This window comes from Haemaphysalis longicornis, unplaced genomic scaffold (genome assembly GCF_048455015.1).
Source record: "Haemaphysalis longicornis isolate Haplotype H1 unplaced genomic scaffold, Haemaphysalis longicornis Haplotype H1 scaffold_4, whole genome shotgun sequence".
Lineage (NCBI taxonomy): Eukaryota > Metazoa > Arthropoda > Arachnida > Ixodida > Ixodidae > Haemaphysalis > Haemaphysalis longicornis.
This window is the reverse complement of record NW_027526361.1, coordinates 21682276-21704406: the sequence shown is the minus strand read 5'-3', so window position 1 is coordinate 21704406 and position 22131 is coordinate 21682276. Positions and strand designations below refer to the sequence as shown.

The following is a 22131-nucleotide window of genomic DNA, read 5'->3' as shown; positions in this document are numbered from 1 at the left end:
CTGCCTCTCTTCATTTAACCCTTCAATTTCCCAGGCACCCTCGCTTTGGAGGGACGTTCACCGTGAAGAACGTGAAGGGCATCGGCGAGAGCGAGCTGGTCACCCACAGCAACCTGGCCAAGCTCTCCCAGCTGAGCTTCGACCGGTCCAAGCAGTTCAAGGCCAAGCCCAAGAATAGGAGGCCCATCCTGGAGGCTGATGACGTCACCCGGAGATCCACACTCAACATACGCCTCTTCCTCAAGGGGCTCTGCACTGATTTCCTCAAGTGGTGCTACAACCCCATGATGCGGACTGTCAAGGTGATAATTAACACTGCCCTTCCTTCCCACTACCATTCTACGGAGTGAAAGTGATGCCTCGATATAATGGCCACATGGAGTGTGACAAAAGTATGCACAAAAACAGCTACATTTTTGTGAAATGATTAATGTTTTCTTAACGGTGAATTCACATAGCAGTGTAAATTTATGAGGTGCGTACACACAAAAATTAAACGAACAGAGTGGGTGAAGTGCTTCACTCGTTTCATTTTTGTGTGAACGTCCCTCGTAAACCTAAAGCGCTGTGTGTTTAAAGTTTGCTCATACCGGCTGGCCCAGCATTGAGCTTTACCAAGTTCCCAAGCCTTGACCACTTCGCCTAAGGCTTTTCGGAGTTCGTTGTATAACCTGCAAGATTGATAGCTGACTTTTGTAGCTTTTCAATGTGGGTCCAGTGTGACCTATGAAGAAGTGGGGAGGGGGCAACAATCTACATGAATGCCTTAGACTCGTGGCCAAGAGGGGAAAGGGCGTGGCATGCATTCTACAAGGATTGCTTGATAAATAAGGTGGAAATAGAAGTGAAACCTTTTTTAATATTTTTTTTATTTCTCAACGTGGCTGTTCACTGAGCTTAAATTTTCTTGATGTTGTCCCAAAAGTAAGAATCTTCATGTGGAGTGAAGTATTCATTGTTGCTAGGGAAGGCATTTTCATTGGCGGAAATTTTCTTCCACCAAACCACATTTCAAAGTTAGCAAATAAGAAAAAATTGGGAGGAAGGCAAATCCAGAAAATCAAGGGGGGGGGGGGGTGAGGAACCAATTCAAAGCCACATCCATGCAATTTTACCATTGTGATAGCCGATTTGTGGGCTATGTACTGCCTTGGTGAAAGAGCCCTTTGTTGTGTAGTAGCTTGTGCAGTATTTTTTTTTTTTTTTTTTTCGAACTGTCCAGTAACAATGCATGTTACTTGCCTGTTACTGTTTTTCCACTCTGCAAGTATTTGATTAAAATTATTCCTTGGCTAACCCCAAATTCAGTTGCCATCACCTTCCTGGCTGACAATGTACTTAAAGGGCTCTATGGAGCTGTTTAATGTGTGGGATAAAGCATCAGGAAGCATCCCAGCTCGTCGCAGTGCCCTTATCTGGTGGAGTTTTCTGCCACAAGTAAACTTGAACATTCCCATGAGAGGGCTTCGAAAGGCATTGACGAACTGGCCACTATGCTTCTTTCTACCTGGTCGCAGAGCTTTCTGCAGCGCAAGAAGGCCCTGTCGAACGATGAGGGCTACTACTTCTGGGCCCTGAAGTTCTTCATGGAGTTCAATCGACACAACGGCTTTGACATCAGCCTGGTCAGCGAGACGATATCCAAGGAGACCTTCCACTTTGTGCAGACGCAGCTGGAGCAGTACTACGAGATGATGGTCACCGACAAGCGCAAGATCCGCATCTGGTCCAAGAGGTCTGTGCGAGGGGGGCCTCTCCTTTTCATCTCTTCGGGTACTCGTCTATGAAAGTACCTTGGGTTGGTTGGTTTATCGAACTAAAAATCCGTGCATAGGACGGAGACCATGACACCGACTTCACAGGCATGGACTTCCAACCAGAATTTATTTTGCTACGATTCGGGATTTATGCGTCACATGTTATGTGTAGTGTCACTAGATAAGGTTACAGAATATCGGCACTCTTTTCTCCTATTGTTCTGTGCCGCCGCCCTGATCATTGGTCAGTTCGCATCACATGGCATTTGTTTGCACTGCGACAGTTCATGGGCACCGCCATTTTGTCGTTTATGCTTTTTCTGTCGTTCAACTGTGGTCGGCTTAGCTTGTTCTCCCTGCTCTGCGGCTGCGCGCGACTGGCGCCGTCCCGAGCGCGGATCAACGATAACACGCTTCGCAGCATTTCAGCTGCAGAAGTGTGTCCGCAGGGGCTGTATTTCTGCGTCTTCGGCAGTGTTGCTTACAAATGACCTCGTCAAAGTTAGCGGTGAGGCCGCAGAAGCGCCAATCTGGCAACACCGATAAACACCAAAATGGCCACCGTTGCTCACGTGCGCGCCTCAGTGACGGTACTCTGTATCTTATCTAGTGACACTAGTTAGGCGCATAAAGCATGAGAAAAGTTAAAAAAGATGCTAAAGCGAAGAAAGGCCATCGAACGGCACTTGCTTGCATATTCGAAAAAGCGTGTTCCTGTCATTGAGACTGATATTAGCTAGACTTGCATAGTTTTAACCTGCCCAACCCATTCCAACTGTTTCCACAATAAAAGGAACTAGCAGGCAGGACAATGTAGGAGGCAATAGGTGACAGGAGGCAAATCGCAAGAAAGTACTGTCATACCATACCATCACCAGACTTCACACTATGTAAAGAAGTGGGACCATGTTTTCTGCACCTCATATACACTGAAGTCTGTGTGAAAAAATAAAATAAAATAAAATGAACTCCGTGCTCCCAGAAAAAATGCGGCTACAATACAAAACTAAGAAAGCAATTTGTGTAGTGTGATGGAGGCTTTGTGGCTGCTCTTCATTGGCATGTGGCAATGTATGTGTGAGACGGGCATAAATTAAATTATGAGAACATGACTCCAATGTTAGCAAGGCTATTCAGGTTCATCTTGGCACTCACTGTTTACTCTTGTGATTGCAGTAGTGGGCAAAAGTTTGCCCACTGGGAAGTCTTGTTTTATAGTGCCGATAACTCTGTTTGCATCATTCTGTTTGCTGAACTTGAAATGATTGAAACCTTGAAATTATTTGCCCAAGTGGCTTCACTGCCTGACAATATTCTGTATTGTAGGGCAACATTTAACTTCAACATTCTACGATGCGATGACTTTTTCTGTGGTTTGTTCAAAATGCACATTGCTTGACTTGAGCGTTCACATGTTTCCGCTCTTGCTGTAGGCTTCACGTTGGATTGAAGGCTTATCAAGAACTGTTGAGAACACTTGCTGCCATGGACAGCAGCCCTGACAAAGCAGTCAGGGAGGCAGCCAGAGTCCTGAAAGGTGGGTGCTATATGTATGAAACAGGAAAGGCTAAAGAGTCTTGCTTTTCTCAAACACAAGCTTGGAGGGTGATGTTTGATGAAATACTTCTGGAAGTGCATTGGTATCATTGGTTTGTTTGGTACAAACTCTTCGTACGAAGAGTATGTTTGGTACATACTCTTGAACCATATATATACACTAGGAGAGCTCGGAAATGGAAATGGCTCTGTCAGTAAGGCAATACATGGTAAAAGTAACTCACCTCAAAACACAGGGCTTGAACTCTGAATGTGGAGCTTTGTGTTGTGGCGCACTGCTAGCTAACAGAGTGTAGCTGTGTTGCAATATACAAACGTCATCGGCAAGTTTCCACCTTAGATAAATGCTCAGAGTGCAGTTACCTGCTAATGTATTAGGTTATTTGCACATAACTCTGCATAAATACCCTCCCTGGTGGCTTGGTGGTAAAGGAAGTGTGCTGCTGAGCATGACAATGTTGGTTTGGTCCTAGTGGCTTTGTTTTGATAGAGGCAAGAAAAAGTAAACGTCCATGTGTGGATGTTCAACTTTAATTAAGGATCACCTGGTGATCCAAATTAACCTGTAGCCAGCCCTCCGCAGTGCCGTGCAAAGCCCCGATTTGTTTTATTTCTCTGTAAATACACTTTGTGTGCCCGTCAAGAACTTAACAAATGGGCGCTGTGCACCAACTCCTGACAAGAGTTGCAAAGTAATGAGTGACAAGCTTATCTTGGTAACAAATAAATGCAAGTGCTGATACAGTTTCACTTTTCTTCCCCTAGGCACGATCTTCTATCTCCCAGAGTACAGAGAAATAGTTCTGCACCTCCTCCTGAACTACAATGAGTATGTGCAGCCCATGTAAGTTCACTAACTTGCCCTTGTTTTAGGTACTGGAATCCCGTACCTGCTGAAACAGCATGATTAAAAAAATTGGCCGCGTATCTGCTCCTTTTGTTGCAAATGTCGACAAAAGATGGTAGTCTTTGGTCGACATTTGCCAAGTAAATGCTCCCCTTCGCTTTCCTACTTACCTCTCATGCTCTTCCTCTTCTGTCGCGCTCTTCATAAGGTAAACACTCTAGAGGTTTGCTCAAGTCAATTTAAATTTACAGCGTTCCACTGCTCCATGCCCAGTTGTCTCGATGCCAGCACTGCCGCATGGCGGAGACGCGGGTGAATCGAGGCGCCCTACTACAGAGTTTATAGAACCACATTGCCCTACTCAACAAGCATTCTAAATGGAACGTGGAACCTATCTAGTGGAACCTTTTGTTGCGGTTGCCGTTTGAGTTCTTAAATGCCATCAGGAGCTATAGTAGCGCAGGCAACAGCAGGGGACAGTTTTCTGCAGTTGATGTAATATTTCATTTGCTATCGCAAAAAGCAAGCATCCATAAATTTTTTAATGAAGGAACACTGCAAATATCACTTGCGTATTGATTTGCTGCCTTATATTTGCGTACTGTCCTGCAATGTTGACAAGTATGAACATATATTGACACCGGACTTAGACTTTTAGATTTGGCTGTGGGTATATAAGACTATTACGCAGCTTCTGTTTCACCATGGCCAGGTGGCTGAATCAAGTCACAGACAGACAGACAGACCAAAATTTCTGCTTTTAAGTAGCCCAAGAAAGACTATTGTCTTTATTAATGAGGCCAGAGACACTATCACAAAGCAGGTTTCAAAATCGCTTCATCTATGTCACACTTTTGCTCATTGTAACATTATTTTTGGTGGCACTACAGCAGTGTCATGACATGAAAGATTGGGAAAGGGGCCACAAAGGGTCTCACACACCCAATTTAAAAGTGATTCGTTGTTTCGTGAGTGTGTGTACGAGTTGTTGTCATTGTCTCCATTACCTTGTTGAATACAGTGATCGACACATCAGCGCTTGCTCAAGCTACAGATACACTGCGTATGATCAGAGAGTGACAGCATTTCACTGGCGAAAAAAGGGCGAGGACAAAGAATAAGCACACAGGATGCTCGCCAACTTTCAATTGAATTTTTACTTTGCGTCAGTGAAACATAGAAAAATGACATAAAACAACACCTTCTTCTCATCACAGCTACTCACCACCTTGCACAATCTAAGCTGTGTAGCATGCATGTGCCCTCGTAAAAAGCATTAACTCCTTTTCTGTGGGAGTAAGTGAAGGTGTGCTCACACCATGTCTGCTTCCCTGTAGATATGATAGGCCTGACATCAATTAAAAACTGCCACCGACCAAGAATGTTTTTATAGTCATTCTTAGTCGGGGCTGTATAAAAACATTCTTAGTCGGTGCCAATTTTGAATTGTTATCAGTTTCCGTCCAACCCTTGATTTCATATGATAGGCCTTGTTAGTCTCTTGACTGGTTTGGTCGTGCCCACATCATGACACACGTCTCGTCATACACTGGGATGCATCCTTGACATTGCTTGCAATGGTTGGCAAAGCACCCCCCCCTCTGTTGCAAGCGATGACACCACTGCTTGGTGCTCCTTCGGTCTGTCATTTATGCACCATCCTGTCTGTCCAACATAGCATTTGCCACAGGACAATGGGATGCCGTGGACAACACCTTCTTTGCTTGTGACAAACATGGTGCCATGTTTTTAAGTGCAAGCTTGGCGAGGTTGGCGAGAGTGACGTGTGAGCAAGTGCGAGCGAAACAGCTGTTTATTTTGAGGGTTCATTCATTCATCCGTGCTTATTGGAGGTGTGTGGCACCCACAGGTTAACAGAACCTCTGTCATTCGGCGTCTGTGCACACCACAGCGGCAAATTTTTTTGACTTACCTTTACAAGGGGCCGAGTTACCGCACTGAATTTCATCTGCCCACAAACTTAATATAGCTTGATAATGGCATCTATTTTAGCAGTTTGCAGAAGATTCTAAGTTTAATGTGCATGCAAGGCACTTCAAAGAAGTGTACAAGAAAGCAAACATTTCTATCTTGACCTCCTGAAAGGATCATTCCACGCCAAACGACTCAGGCACTGCACTCTACCACCTCCGATTACACTATAAAATATCATGGTCAATCCCTTGACTACATAACCAATGTTGTGAGGAAAAAGATTTTTTTCTCTCTCTCACAGCAGTTTGAATGTCGTAGCTGTGACCAAAACCTAGGTTGCAAAAAGGAATTTCCAAAAATAAAATATTATATAGAGCGTGCTATAAAAATTCCAGTTGGTTGACAGTAGATGAATTTTTCAAAGCTTGGTGTTCAGCTACCAGTGAAGTTGTAATCTTTGTCTGTCCTCGCGCAGCTCCTACCTGCGAGACTTGGTGGAAATGGTTCACGTCTACATGAAGATGCTCCAGCACTTTGCCAAGGGTCACAGGCACGTGATCATCAAACAGAAGGCCAAGCCACGCAGAAAGACCACCAAGAAAGTGAAGGCCAAGGAAGACGGTCAAGGTGTGTCTAGGTCGAACCACATGACCGTAGAGTCAAACGCACTGATGGCTGATAGCAAGGGCTCATTCACGCTTGAACTATGCATTCAGTGTGAATGGGCCTTGGGCAGTATATGTACAAAAGGGAGCAGCATGCTTGCCCACTTATCTCAGCAAGGACCATTCATGTGTGCGAAGGAGAAGCAACTTCTCTGGATCAGGAACGAGCTCTTGTGCTGGGGCGTATATGCTGATCTAGAGAGCTCTGCCCCAGTGGTCTTACCTGCACTCAAGAGGCCAATCTACAACCCGTAAGGTTGTGAACACGAACAACCACTTCTCACACCACGGCGCAATGCTGGCTTGCGTGTGCAACACGGCCAAAATTGTGTTGACATGTAAAATGATTTCGATTATCAAGGCGCACATTTGGAAGTACAGCTGGTGCTGGTAATTATATCGTTAGAAGTGACTGCCCTCGGATGTTATTGCTCCGCGGTTGTTTCTTGCCAGATTGAGGGCTGCCCACCTTTCAAAGTAAAGACAAATGTGTGGCTGTCGATTGCTTGCAACCAGCAATCAGGCACCTGGCTGACATCCTCTGTATGAGTGGGATAAAGATTGCTTCAGAAGGGGTTCCTGGCAATCTGCTTAGTTTTTCGTTTCCAGTTTGTGATTGCCTTTGGTTCTGGGATAAATGAAGCCATATGTTATCGCAATAAAACATAATAATGCCACAATAATTGTGGCATCATGTCATTATGCCATCATGCCGTTGACATAATGTCATCAGAACACAACCATGTAGAAGCTGTCTTGTCACGATGTAGTCTGTTCAATTTTTGTTTCTTTGTTTTCTTGCAAAAAGTTTGCTCCTTGTATAGCAATGTTTTGTGTATTGCCAGTTGCCCCTCCTGCTTGGGCCATAAAATCTGGCCTGCAGTATTTGCAATAAATAAATAAATGAACGAACGAACAAACGAACGAACGGACCAACAAGCAAACGAATCAATAAATAAAAGATATACAGTGTAGACCGCTTATAACGTATGCCGCGGGAGCCGCGAAAATCCGCACTATAAGCGGTACCGCACTATAACCAAAACACGCGCGAATTCAACCACATCACCACCTAGCTCTCAAGTCAACGTATATTTATCATCGCTGAAACGCACAGCACTTAAAAACGAAGGCACCGTCTATATTCCGTATTATTTTTAACATCAGCCGCTGCTGCAGGGCAAAAGCGCAGTCTCACAAACGGCGAGCGCGGTTTTAACTTCCGTTGTGTTTGTGTTTTGAAAGACCATGGCTGCGTTTTTAGCGTCTGAACAGATGCCGCAAGATGTGATAAGAACGCCAGCGGGATTTTTTTTTTACCCCACCTTGTGTTCACGATGCCGAAGGCGGCTGCTTATCAGCGCAACGTACTGGTAGTGGAAATCTTCGGCTTTGTGCGGCTCGAATGTTCGGAAAGGGAAAGAGCGGTGGCTTATCTGCAACAACGTTCTAAAGCGTGAACCGCGTGGTAGATTTGGTATCGCGAAAACGCGTGGTGTGGGCGGCGCGGTAAGAGGCGGCAACATGGCGTCGGCACTGGCCGTGAAGCGGTGCAGGCAGTTCCAGCGACCGCTTCTAACCGCTCGCTGAAATGCCGCACGGTGCGCAAGCGAAGATGCTCATGCAAGAAAAGAGCTAATAATGTGGGCGAAAAGTGGAATATAAACTGCCATCCACGTTGCTTGTGAAAGCGCCCATCAAAAAATACCGCGGTGGTAAGCCTAAACATCTCTGGCGCGGCTAGTCGGCTTGGAGCGCTTCGAATCTCCCGCCATTAGGCACGCGTCTCCCCATTGGTGCAAGTCGTCAGGCTCCTCCCACTGCCACGCTAAGAAGCCACCGTGAGCGCGGAATCGTCTACACGAGCCCGAAAAAAACCAAAAAACTCGCGCGCAACGCCGATGTGCACGATTCGTGCGCGAAAACGGGCTATGCGGTTCACGATTAATAAAATAAACTTGCCACGCGCGGATGGGGAGTCTGTCGCTATCTTCCGAGGTGCATCAAGCAAGGACAGTTGTGGTTATCAGGTACGCACGAACTAAAGGGTGCATATTTTGTTTTTTTTCTTTGGGTGCCTACATTAGAGGAGGGCAAGGGGTGCATGCTGCGTCAGATGGCTGATTTCGTCCTTTCTTTTTTCTTTTGCTACCCTAAAACGATGCCTCAGCTGCGCCGGTCGATCAGCAGACCCGCCGAAAAACCACACTATAAACGGTATTGTGCTTCGGCCAACCGCATCTTAAGCGGTATGCTTATGCATTGAGTTCTATGGGAGGCAAACCGGTGGTCGCAAAAACCCGCGTTATATCCGGTCCCGCACTATAAGCGGTTACGTTATAAATGGTCTACACTGTATAAGTGATAGTAAGTTGACCTATTTAACTGCATAATGGGCAAAGTGGTTCCAACGCAGTACACGTGGAACTTTCTCTTTCAGGGGCTGTGGTTGACAAAGAGACACAGCAACAGCAGTGGCTGGAAGTGTCGGCTGCAATTTCCGTTGTTATTGAAGCACAGGAAGAGCTCCCTGATGATGTTGTCCCTTACGACTCAACACTGGACAACACGGAAGAGGAACAGAAGTAAGTGAAACTTGATTGCTACTTCCGTTCCGCAAATTCTGAATGCCTCGACTGATAGCTGTTTAAGTTCTATACTCGCTGTTTTCTTTTCCTTCAAAGTAATTTTTGCTGAAAAAATTTCTTGTTATTTTTATCATTGGTGTAAAAATATGTTTTTAATTACTTGCTGCTTCTTTCTGATCTCCTCGTTATTTAGGAAGGCTTCAACCAGCTATGCCAATCATAACTTTGTAAACCTGGGCTTTGTTTTACTTGTTTATTTTTATTAGCAGTTGCATTTCAATGTTTTCTTTGCCGCGCCAGGTACCCGGTGCCATATTGTACGTTAGACAAGTGGCAATCTGTAGTGTGGAGACTACTGCAGAGTGACACCTTCCCTGACCCCGTGAAATATAGTCGTTTATACCCTGAGCTCTATGACGGCAAGTGGTGCTCCCTAAGGGCTAGCCTCCAACATATCTTATAAGCGTGTCCTATAAAAAAGAACAATATTCCGCAATCAATGGTTATTAGGACTTCAGAGAAATGGGCGACCATCATGCTCACCTTCAGCTCTTTGCGCCAGGTGGCCTTGCGCCATTAAAACCATTTTACCAGCAAAAAAAAAGGAACAGGGACCTAGAAAGAAGTAGACGGGACAATTACTAGACTTCAACTGGTACGCATCTATGACTGTAGATTGTTTTTTATCATTTGTAAGTGTTATCTTTTTAGTCCTGTCTGTTACCGTTTTCATATATTACGTGTCTCAAGTAAAAGCTGTTCAATTGAAGTCTAGCAATTGTCCCGTCTACTTCTTTCTAGGTCCCTGTTCGTTTTTCGCTGGTAAAATGGTTCTAAGTCAACACCAACTAGCCCAACTTTCAGCCTTAATTGCGCCATTAACATCCAATCATCATGATCATGCTCAGCTCCAATCCGGAGACTCAACTAAATGCAGTCCAAATGGGTGAGCATGGTTGCCATTTAAGGAGGAAGGACTGGGTAAGGCTCCCAGCCATCTTTTTCATTACTCCATTTTCTACAGCCATAGTTCTACAAGAAAACGACCCGCCGCGGTGGCTCAGTGGCTAACAACGTTAAGCACGATGTCGCGGGTTTGATTCCCGGCTGCGGCGGCCGCTTTTCTGGTGGAGGCGAAAAGCAAAAACGCCCGTGTCTACGAGATTTCGGCGCGCGTTAAAGATCTCCAGGTGGTCAAAATTAATCCGGAGCCCTCCACTACAGCGCGCCTCATTGCCTGCGTTGCGTCGGCACGTTAAACCCTACAATCAATCAATGACTCCATTTTGGGCACAAATAAAGTTTACCCCTCTCTCTGTCTTTTTAAAAATTTTCTGGTCTTAAGTATGGCATTAATTGCATAACATCTCAGACGAAACATAACCTAAATGCTTTTTTCTCCATATAATCAATACTGATTTGTGTGAACACAGTGGATTATTGATACTGCATTAGACCGAGGTTTCGTTTATGGACATGAAGCAGTTGGGCTCAAATGACAACCTCAGAATGCTATGTGTTGCTGTGCTAATGGATAACTAAAAGACGTAAACGTTCAATCATATCGCACGCAGTTCCTTATCGTAGCCACATTTCATGATGGCGGTACATGACCTGTGGATGATGTATTTGTTAAAGAAATTGTCCCGTGTGTTGTTGTTTGGGGTATACCCTTGGAGAAAGCACACGACCATGTGCATAGTCTGCGGTGGTAGCTGGATTTAAGCAGCAGTGGCAGTGCAAGGTTACATTCAGAAGCTTCAAGAGGGTTGATGTAGGGTCACAAGGGGACAAAAGCAGGGCCGTTTGTTTTGGAATGTAATTGCATACTTCAAAACAACGTAAAAGGATGTGTGACACCATGAAAAACTTGAAAATGGGAAAAAATATAAAGATGCCACTCCATAATTGTGTGTCTGCAGCACGTCACACCAGAAATGTTCGTAGCTGCCTGGCTGCATTTTAGAGGAATGCCAGTTTTCCTTACCAGAAACTCCACAGTAACCTTTGTGGGCAGTAATGATCGGAGTTAGTCCCCCATGAATGTCATTTGCCACCTCTCTCAAGTGGGTGACAGCTTTTTGATTAATTGATTGTAGGGTTTAACGCGCCGACGCAACACGAGTGATGAGGCGTGCCGTAGTGGAGGGCTCCGGATTAATTTTGACCACCTGGGGATCTTTAACGTGTGCCGAAATCTCGTACACATGGGCATTTTTGCTTTTCCCCTCCATCAGAAAAGTGGCCGCTGCGGCTGGGAATCGAACTTGCGTCCTCGTTCTCAGCAGCACAACGCCTTGGCCACTGAGCCACCACGGCAGGGGACAGCTTTTTGGGGCGTGAACTTTGCACACCTGTGGCCCAGGTGATCCTTTGCAAGAACAACTGTGAAATCTGTATGTTTTGTGTGAAATGTCAGTACGAAAATTGTTTGTCACCTGGACAAACGAGAATGCAACGGTTGGAACCTTGGCCTTGCAGCTAGTGAGCCCAAGTGAAGAGGCTGTGCAGGTGTCAGCTGCTGCAGGGTTGCTCTTATGGGTGCTTCTGCAGGCACTGCAAAAGGCCTTTAACTGCTTGCCGTCAGTTTTGCTTCCAGGCCAATCGTAATAACACACCCGAAACAAGTCAGATCCTCTTCCTCAGTTAACACGGTGCGTGGTGCTGCTTTTGTTGCAGGCTGGACGCCCTGTCCCGGATCCAAGCGGCACTACGGGCCCAGGAAGCGGCAAGGGCAGTGGCGCTCCTGAGGGCAGCCCAGGAGCTGTGGCCTGGCCAGAGCATGTTTGGCTCACAAGAGGACGGGACTGAGTTCGAGGCCCTTAAGGACATCTTCTTTTCCGAAAACAAAGGCAAGTCCCTAGGCTTTACTGTTCCATAGTTCTCGTGTGCTTTTTAAAAGGCCACAAGACGACTTGGTATCTCCGAGTAATTTTATTTACACCTTTTGTTCCGATGAATGGGGAATTTCAGAAGCATAAAAAGGCAGCTCAGTACTTGTGCAGGGAGGAAATAGAATAAGAGAAAAAGTTGTCTTCCGATTATGATGCATCCTAATGCGAAATTTGAGCGCAGCGCAAACTGCAATTTTCTCGGTCACGGCGCGTAGCTGCTGTGTCTCAGGAAGTGATCGCGGGATCAGCAAACGTGCAATGGTGCGTGGTACTCTGGTTTAATCTTGCAGCGCATCGGCGCCACCGAGCGTTGTAAATTGTGTTTGAACCTCCCGCACAAATGTCATGAATGAGCCACCAAACAAAGAGGGAGACGAAGGACCGATGTGCGCACAGCTTGCAGCGCATGCTGAGCTTCTGTGCTTTTTGCGAACTTGAAAGAACAAGACACTTTCTTTCATGGATGCCTGGTTTTGTGTCTCCTTTGTCAGGGGCCACTAGACGCTAAGGCACGGTTTTCTTACTTATGGCTCGCGTGGCCTAGGCATACCGTTCTCCCCCTCACACTTTTGCCGTACTTTCTTCTTCCACGTGCGCTCTCTCAATCTCGTCTACCTTTGGTGTCCTCTCCATTCACTCAGTTACATCGAGGGACGACAGTGGCATGAAAGCACAGGTGCGGACGCTTTTAAGAGACTCCGCTCTACAATTTTGAACGATATGACGACGGGACGAGGCAGAAGGTGGACATCATACGGTATTTACACGATTGTAAGTCGATTCGAATGTAGATCGACCCCTCAAAATTGCATCTCTCTCTCTCTCTCAAAAAAAAAAAAAAAAAAACAACCCCAAAACAAAGCGAGTGTAGGAAGCAGCTTGTTTGAACGCTACTGTGAACGAACGCCGAGAGAGTTCTTAAAGCCCAGGCGTCACCCCCTTAAAATCTCTTCAAAAGATTTACAGGGGGTGACGGCCCTGGGCACTCATGACAGACGGGACGATTCAGCACAACACAGAAGTGACACAAGAACACGCGGCAATGCGGCCGCCTAGAAAATCATATCACAAGGAGAAGCTCTTCCGTCAACTACCAATACCAACGGCGGCTCTTCCATCAATGATCGATGCTCTATCAAGAGCTTGGGGTGCGCGTAATGGATCTTAAAAAAGAACAGCTTTTGTAAAAAAGAACAGCTTTTGTATAAGCGCGCGGAATAACCATGCGCTGTGGGGTGAGCGGGAAACTTTATTCCCAATCATGAGAACACATTCGCTGCGAGATGGCACCCATCGAAGCTACGGGCAATGGCACTGCAGCGATATCAAAACAAACAACATAGCGGCTGCCACTAGCACCGCTCGCGGTTTCTTTTGATTTGTGAGTACGTTGCTCACATTCAAGAAGTGTTTTGTTTGTCTCTAATAAACAAAATGAGTATTACCGAATCACTTGAATCAATGCACGGTGCTGGAGGCACAATCATATCACGTGTATCCAAACGCACTGGTGGAAGGTTAGCCGCTCTAGGTACGGTGGACAAAGCGCACAGATCGGGAACGCCAACTTTCAAAGTCTGCGTCAGCTTTGTTGACGCTAAAATGTATGGAATGGTAAACGCTACGCTTCAACCGTAACCATAGAAACGAGGGTGTTACGCTTTCCCCAGCTCGTAGCACCCCAGATTTCTCATTGCTCTTGCCGTTACAAGCGGCACAAAGTTCGATTTTGATTCCAAGTTGACCCCCCAACATTGGATTGTCAAACTTGAAAAAAGGGGTCTACCTACAATCGTGTAAATACAGTATACAGAAATGCTCACGCTGCATGCTTGTATGGTTGTTCCCTCAACTGAATATTTTGCTTTTCCAATTTTATGGTTACAATCTGCATGTCCCTGATGACGTAGCCGGCACCTCATTCTACTTTGTGAATGTTGAGTTTGTGAGCAGCTAAATTCAGGATTAATTGAAGGAAAAACAGCAAGAAAGTTGCTTAGGGCAAAGTTTAGTGCCTAAGGTTTCAGCCTAAAGTTGGCAGTTCCACTCAGCTGTTAATTTCAATAATGTTTGACTCAGTGTATCTCGCGCAGTCATGGGTTTATTTCATTTTGCTATCATGGCTGGAGTTTGAGAATCTGAGGGTTTTGTTTTGTTTTGTACCGTATTTACTCGCGTAATCCTCGCACTTTTTTTTCGGAAAAGTCAATGTGAAGTTAGGGGTGCGAGAATTATGCGGGGGAAAAAATCCGGTGCACAGTGTTGCCAATTTGCCTTCTGCCAATCCCGCTAACTGTAGCGGTCGTTTTTTGTATATGTAAGCTCAGTGTTGCCAACAGCAGCTATTTCTTTTTATCTTATCGTAAACAGTCTCCCGTTGATCAGCGATCATGAAATTGCCGCCAGGCACGCCGAAGTGCCTGCCTGCAGCGCGGTTGCCGTGTTCGATCGCGTACTCTATCGCTTTCAATTTGAAAGCGGCAGTGTAGCTGGCGTTCTTCCCCATGGCGAAACGGCACCAAGCACAAAACAAACAGATCGGCACCAAGCATAAAACAAAGCGATCAAAAAGTTCTCATAATGGCAGCGAGCTATCCACCACTGACGCGAGTGACTCACTGACTGCTGCTGCTCAACGACGGGACCACGACGGCGACACGACGACACGACAGCGGGCTGCGCGAACACCGTCTAGCTGCGCTCACGCGAAACCGGCTCAAGGACAGTGTGAGTAGCGTGTTAGGGCGCCTGTTAGGGAGTAGCCATGCAGGTTAGGGCGCCTGGATGGCCTTGAATACACAACGCTCTCCGCCGAACGGAGAGGCGGCGGGGGAGGGCGCGTGTTGGAGAGCGCGTGCACCATGCGGGTTTCGCGAGCAGGCAACTTTCGCCGCTGCAAAGTTGGGGGTGCGAGGATTATGCGAGGAACCAAAAAATCCAAGTTTTGCTGGCTCACATTAGGGGTGCGAGGATTACGCGAGTGCGAGGATTACGCGAGTAAATACGGTATTTGATGACCGCTAGGTTTGTTTGTCAACAACTTGCATGATTTCACCACGATTTGCCATGTGTAGGTAACAAATGCATATAGTACAAGTTGCACCGTGTGCCCTGGTAATGCTAGGTATGCAATATGAGTGTCTAGTTTCCTGTTGCTACTGGTGTGCAAAAAGCATGGCTTGCTAGGCAGTGTGGTACACAGTCAGGGAAATTTGAGCTGCTCACTGCAATCCTATTAAGGCCGGGCAAATGTCGTGCCCAACATCCCCTAAAGTCTGACAGCTCAAAATCTTTAGTTGTCCTATTTACCAAGGGCATTACTAACTTTTTTCAGCACTTGGTGTGTTATATGTTCTTCTCACTCAGAGCTAATCTATGCAACTGGAATGAACACTTGATGCACCCGTGCATGCCATTAAATCTATCGTATTTACTCAAATCTAGGCCGGCCCCGATGTTAGGACAACCCCGAAAATTTGGAAGGTCAGAAAATGAAAAAAGTTTATTTCGAATTTAAGCCGAATGAAAAAAAAACATTGGACATGCATTTTATTACGCTTGCGGTGCTCGTCGTAGCATGTTCAATGCTCACCCGTCAACATCATTGTCCTCTTTGTCGCTGTCCTCTTCCCACAGCGCACTGTCCTTACTTCCGTCCAACATGTTCGAGATGCTGCATTTACGGAAGGCCCGCACAATTACATAGCTTGGCCGGAATTTTGTCCCATTACGCAGCGACCCAGTTTCCCCACTTGGCTGAGTGAAGCGCGCTTAATGTGCTGGTTGGCGTGAGTTGGTGGTCTTGCAGCATCAGCCAGTTGTAATGCTTCCTGAGCATGGCTTCTTGATGGCCATGTCGAGCGGTTGTAGCTGGCTCATCAAACCGCTTTGTATTAACGCAATGTCCGTACCGCCCTCCGAAAGCACAGGTAGGAGTCAAGACCAGGAGTGGCTCCTTAAACAGCAGAGCCCTGGCACAGCGTTGCGGAACAGTCTTAACCCAACCTTTGACGAGGGCACCACTCATCCACCCATTCTCATGGGGTCGTACGACGACATTTTTAGAAAAAGCTTCCCCAAATGGAGGAGTCTTCCTCTTGAAATTAATGTACGGCAGTAGGTTTCGCCCATTGGCCGTGCAACACAACATCACGGGGGTGTGCTGCTTATTGTAGCTTGCAGTTTTGACTTTCACTTGTTTCGCGCTCTTCTTATTCACAGTGTAGGCCACTGGCGTGTCAGAATACACTGGGGTCTGATCGGCATTACCGATCTGGCTCAGTCTGTACTTCTTTTCCAGCCGCTTCTTGATAACAAAGCGCTGGAATGCGACTAGCTTCTCCTTGAAGTCAGGGTGAAGGCTTTGGCACACAGACGTCCTCCGTCGCAGGCTGGACCCGAATCGCTTCATAAAACAAGTGACCTAGCCCCTGCTGGCCTTGAACTGAGTTCGTATGACGCCTCGGATGCTTGCGATATCCCTTGCCTTCACCGGTATTATCTCCATTGTCACAGGCATTCCACCTTCTCTTTGCTTCTGGATAATGTCAGCGACATCCTTCTGCACATCATCGTGTCGACCTTTCTTGGGTCCTGTGAAGGCCATTTGTTTGGCAGTGCAGCTCGAAAGTTCGTTCCGCTGCTCCTGCCATCAGGGCACGTTCTTCTTATTGATGCAGAAGTCACGCTGTGCTTAACGGCACCATAGGCCATCGGACGGCGTTCCTATGATTTCAAACGTGTCGCAAAAGCTGAAAACAGTGCCTTGCGGACAACTAATGCCATCTGGTGTATTCATTGGCAACTTTTTTTCCGATTTCATTATTGTTTGTTTACATTTCGCATGCGGAGATGGCGTCGGGAGCGAAATTTGAACCCACGCGGCGAGTTGCGCGAAAATAACGCCCACATCAAGTTACTTTGCACTCTCATTAGAAAGAATAGTTGTTTGTTCCCTTAACAACTTTCTCAAAGTGGGGGTGTAGTGATGAATGGCCATGCGAGCGATCGACCGCGCAGTTGAGCCAGCGGGAACTTCAGCGACGACGACAATGAAGAGGGGCCGCGCGTGAGTGATCGCGGAAGCTGGAACGATGTCAGCTGGAACCCAAGCAGTGGAACAGGGCGTGGTTATGTGGAAGCGACCCTGTGGTACACCTGGTCCACGGGCCACCTTGAGCAAGATCGTCGCTACCCTCCGCTAAGGCTCGAGAGCACGTCTGGGCACCGTCATCGTGGCGCTGGCGGGCTGACTGCTGGTGCTGCGTTCTTGCTGTTGGGTGCAGCCATTACTGGTTCAGCATGACCGTGCTCGAGGTTTCTGTGGACTACAAGCTCCGTCGCCGTCTGCCTACTCGTTTGGGCTGCTAGACACGTATCCCAATGGAATGTGCAACCGTTTGCTTATTAGCGACTGCGATCCGTTCTTTGACTTTCCGATCTTCCTGACTGCGTTGCACCTTTTCCGTCGTCTGTTATTCTCAGGTCCTGTGCTTGTCCTTCATCCTGTTAAATATAGTCTTCAATGTGTTAATCAGCGTTTGTCTCTGCCTGCATGGTCCTTGGCCCATTCATAACACATATCTTGATTCCTAAAATAAATTTAGGCTCAGTACAATTGCCTACATGTATTGTGTGTGTACTTTTTGTGCAGTTTTTTTTTTACCAATAAACTAAATAATTGTACCTTTCACGAAACTGCTGTTGTGTTTGAAAGAGCAATCTATAAGCTACAATTTCATGCATAGCTATGCTAAATGCGTCCAGTAGCTCAAGAGGAAAAGTTTTGTGGAAGCTCTCAAAATCGGCCATTTTTCCGCCGTAATGAAAGAGTTAAAGGTTTGAAGTTCTCTCGCTTTCCAAAATGACCTTCTGCTTAAAAGCCGTGGCGTAGTGGCACCGCGTGGGAGGGGCCATTGTGCCGTAAACACGGGCACTTCTCGAGGTTACGCGGAAACGTAAGCGAGCAAGCACGGAACGCTGACAGTTGGGTTCACAACGTTCAAATAAGCAAAATGGTGTCTGCAAGCCATGAAGCTACAAGCCTGTGGCCACGAGATGGCGTTGAGTGTCTAGCAGTTACAGGAAAGCCATATCCTCTAATCGTTGTCTCCGAACGTGGAACGAAATCAAGGGGTGGCCATGTTAGTAATCACAAACACCAGCCACGCGTTTACTTTCCTTTAGTTTTTCGACTTCAACAAATAGCTGATCACTCGGAAGACTCATTTTTTGAAGTACAGGGTAGGCACTTTCTAAAGAATAAGGCGGGGGCGTCTGATAAGGCCCTCTGATTTTGTTTTGTACTAGTTTCTGCAAGCTTCCTGTGTCATATGCTGATGTTTCAAAGAAGGTTTAGTCACGGATGGGGCTTACTCTATAACCCCGTCGCCATGCTGCTGACGGAGGATATATATAGCAGATGATGGATGTTTGCGAGCGCTCACCTCAGGACAAGACAACCAACCGAGCATTAAATTCTTCGTCGTGTGCTGATCCCCAGGTATAATTTTGGATTATCCACTGTACATCTTTCATAGAATGTTCGTGAAATTTATACCACAATGCTTGTCCAGTGCAGTGATCAGTATTCAAGGTATGATACTGGCAAGCGTAACTGGCGTGGTGAAATTTATGAAGGCTCTGTTAGATATATAAGTGGACAAAACCAATTTACGTCACAGCATTAAGGATCCCCAGGTGGTCAAAATTAATCCGAAGCCCTTGACTACGGCACAACTCATCCCATGTTTGGCATCAGCGCGCTAAACCTTATAATCAACGAATCAATTTACGTTATAGTGTATAGCCATAGCATGACAAACTGAGGAAATGCTATTGACGGGGGCACTGTTACAGTGCAATCTCGATGATACGATTCTGGGTGATACGAATTTCGGGATGATACGAATTTCTGAGAAGTCCTGGCGAAATTGCATTGATTCCAATGGGCAAAATTTCGTCTTTTACGAACGGACCTGCGTAGCTCGGCGGATGATACGAACAACCCGGCGAGGAGCCGACTTCCGAGCGAGGCTCGGCCGGCTCGAGGAGCAAGCGACGGCGCCTTATGGGGTGGTACGGGCCGCCTCTCCTTCCTCTTTGTCGCTCTTTCTCCCCTTTTTGTCACTCTTTCTCCGGGAACGGGCGGGCTGTTGTGGTGCAAGCACGCTCGGCGGCTCGGCACGCCGAGTCTACCGCGGCGCGGCCAAGCCGCCGGGGAAAGAACGGCTATATTGCCTTGGGCGGCTCGACATCACTCAGTTGCTGGTGTCTCATTGGTCTTGCTTAGGTGTGGGGCCGAGCCTCCGGAATGCGGGGACCCGCTCCTCGTCGTTGCCGCGTATGCTCACGGACCGGTGGATGTTCTGTTGCTGAGACACGTGTTCGAGGTTTTCTCTGCGAACGGACTTCTCCCAACAAAATCAACCAGGCTGTCAGCTATGTCGCGCAAAAGGAAAGCCCTTTCCTTCAAGGAGAAGCTGGAGATTTTGAATAAAGTCGACAGTGAACTGAAAAGGAAGCGCAGCGACTTGGCAAAAGAGCTCGACCTACCGCCGTCGACGTTGTGCACCATTGTTGGGCTTGGGCAACGGGACACGATTTTGAAAAACGTGCAGCACTTCAGCGTGAACGTCAAGCAGGCCAAAACAGCCCAGCATGTTAAGCTCAAAGACATCCTCCTGACGTGGTTCGAGGAAATAACTGCGGCTGGAGGAAACATCGACGGAAAAGTGCTCCGGGAGAAAGCCGACGACGTTGCCCTTTCGCTTCGAATTGAGACCTTTCAGGCCTCCGTCGGGTGGGTGGGTTCACCGTTTCAAGCAGCGGCACGGTCTTGCGTACTAAACCGTGTGTGGCGAAGGAAAGAAGGTGGACGACTCGGTGGTGAGCGACTGGGTGGCCGACACTCTGCCGGTGCTTCTATCAGAGTATGGAGCACGGGACGTATTTAATGCAGCGAAGGCAGAACTCTTTTTTAATTTGAAACCCAACAAAAGCTTGTGCTTAAGAGGCGGAGCTTGTCAAGGTGGACAAAACAGCAAGCAGAGAGCAACTGTGCTCTTCTGCTGTAATGCCGACGGGTCGGAGAAGCTGAAGCTAACAGTCATTGGGAGGTCGCAAAAGCCGAGGTGCTTTAAAAACGCGGGTAGTTTGCCTTGCGTGTACAAAGTGAACAAAAAGGCGTGGATGATCGGCGAATTCCTCAAGGAATTTCTCATGCAGTTGGATCGAAAGATGGCGAGTAAAAATAGAAAGGTTTTGCTGTTCATCGACCAGTGCTTTGCTCACCCGAAAGAGGTAGTTCTGCCTCATGTGAAAGTGGTATTTTTACCGGCCAACACCACCAGCCACCTGCAACCACTTGATGCCGGAATGATAAAAAGCGTAAAACATCACTTCAAAGGCATGCTCGTGCAACGGTTGCTGACGAAAATTAATTGCAAGGGCGAAGACCTCCAGATCACTCTGCTGGACGCTGTGCACTTCCTTGCCATGTCGTGGGACCGAGTTACTGCGGACGCGATCTATAACTGCTTCTGCAAGTGTAGCTTTTTCAGCCCCGCAATGACAGCGTCTCCAGAGCCTGAAGAGCCACTGGCTATTGAAGAGTGGGACCAGCTCGGCGTGGAATGCTCGTCGCACGATTTCATCACCGTCGACAACGACCTCGCCACTTGCGGTACCCGGACGATGGAAGACATCGTCGACGAGATGAAGGAGCCGGAGCAGCAGTTGGACAGGGACGGCGAGGACTGCGGCGGAAGTGAAGAAGCACCGTCGACGAGCGAAACCCTGCATGCCGTTGACGTGTTGTGACGTGCAGTGAGCTTTGTCACCGTGAGTGAGGAGACAAGTGCCATGTTTTACGCGCTTCAGAAAGAACTGCTCGGCGACATGGAAGTTAAAAAAAGGCAGAAAAACATCACAGATTTCTTCACGCGAAAGTAAGCAAAGAAATAAATGAACTTTTTTTTTGTGCTCAATTTTTTGGTCTCGTTGGTTCATACAAATTCTGGATGTTATGAATATTTTTTGCGGTCCTGCGAGATTCGTATCATCAAGATTCCACTGTAGTGACTTTCAGGGCAGTGGAATTACAATCAGCTCTATGCATATGCCAGCTTCACAATGCTGGTCTGTGACACACACCTGGGGCGCATACAGACTGAATGTACCACACTAAGACCTGGTCAGAAACGTTTACACTCTCCAAATACACCACATTCGCAAAAAGAGTGAGTGCTCCACATTAATATGTATTTTGAACGCGTACAAATAGTAAATTTAATCGTGAACGTGCCCCAAAAGCAGCAGCGACACTGGGGAGCAGACCGGGGCGTCCCGTGGCTGCTTTTCAAGTGGACTGTTGGGAGGATTTCAGTGGCGCCCCTACAGGCAGCGCTCGAGGCGTATATGTTTCATGTACTCATGGGGCATTTGGGCAAAGCTGGTTCAGGGCGCTGAGCTCTGCTTTGCCATTGATACAAGTGTGAAGATTCCTCTTGCTGAGCAGAATTTGTGGAAGAAAAAATTGGCGGAGCTCGCACTAGTGGTGCAAGGCTGAAGAAACAGCAGAGCTGGCGGCTCCTGTTCCTTCGTCAGAGACCTGGCTGCAGCACCTCACATGGATTTCTGAACTTGCCGTTGGAAGTTCTCCATGACTGGCAGGGCCAGATCGTTTTTTCCTCGGCATCTGTGTTCCCTATTTCAGGCACGAACGCACATGAACTGGCGAGATAAACAGCATGCGAGCAATCACGCCATGAACGCTGGGCAGAGTGTTCGTGAAGGTCGAGCTTGCCGACACCGGGCACTTCTCACGAGCGCACGAGCTCCTCACGTGGCACAAGCCCACGTGCAAACACGACCGATGCGGGGCGCTCC

General features: G+C 47.3%; 1 protein-coding gene across 1 annotated transcript in view; it reads left to right on the top strand.

The window, feature by feature from the left end:
* Positions 1-22131, top strand: part of Timeout (circadian regulator timeout) — a 366583-nt gene that overhangs the window by 22379 nt on the left and 322073 nt on the right. Inside the window, exons 8-14 of the mRNA XM_077706142.1 lie at positions 35-302; positions 1518-1735; positions 3191-3294; positions 4080-4158; positions 6572-6723; positions 9202-9346; positions 12029-12201. Coding sequence (XP_077562268.1) covers positions 35-302; positions 1518-1735; positions 3191-3294; positions 4080-4158; positions 6572-6723; positions 9202-9346; positions 12029-12201 — 1139 coding nt within the window. The remainder of the gene's footprint in view (positions 1-34; positions 303-1517; positions 1736-3190; positions 3295-4079; positions 4159-6571; positions 6724-9201; positions 9347-12028; positions 12202-22131) is intronic.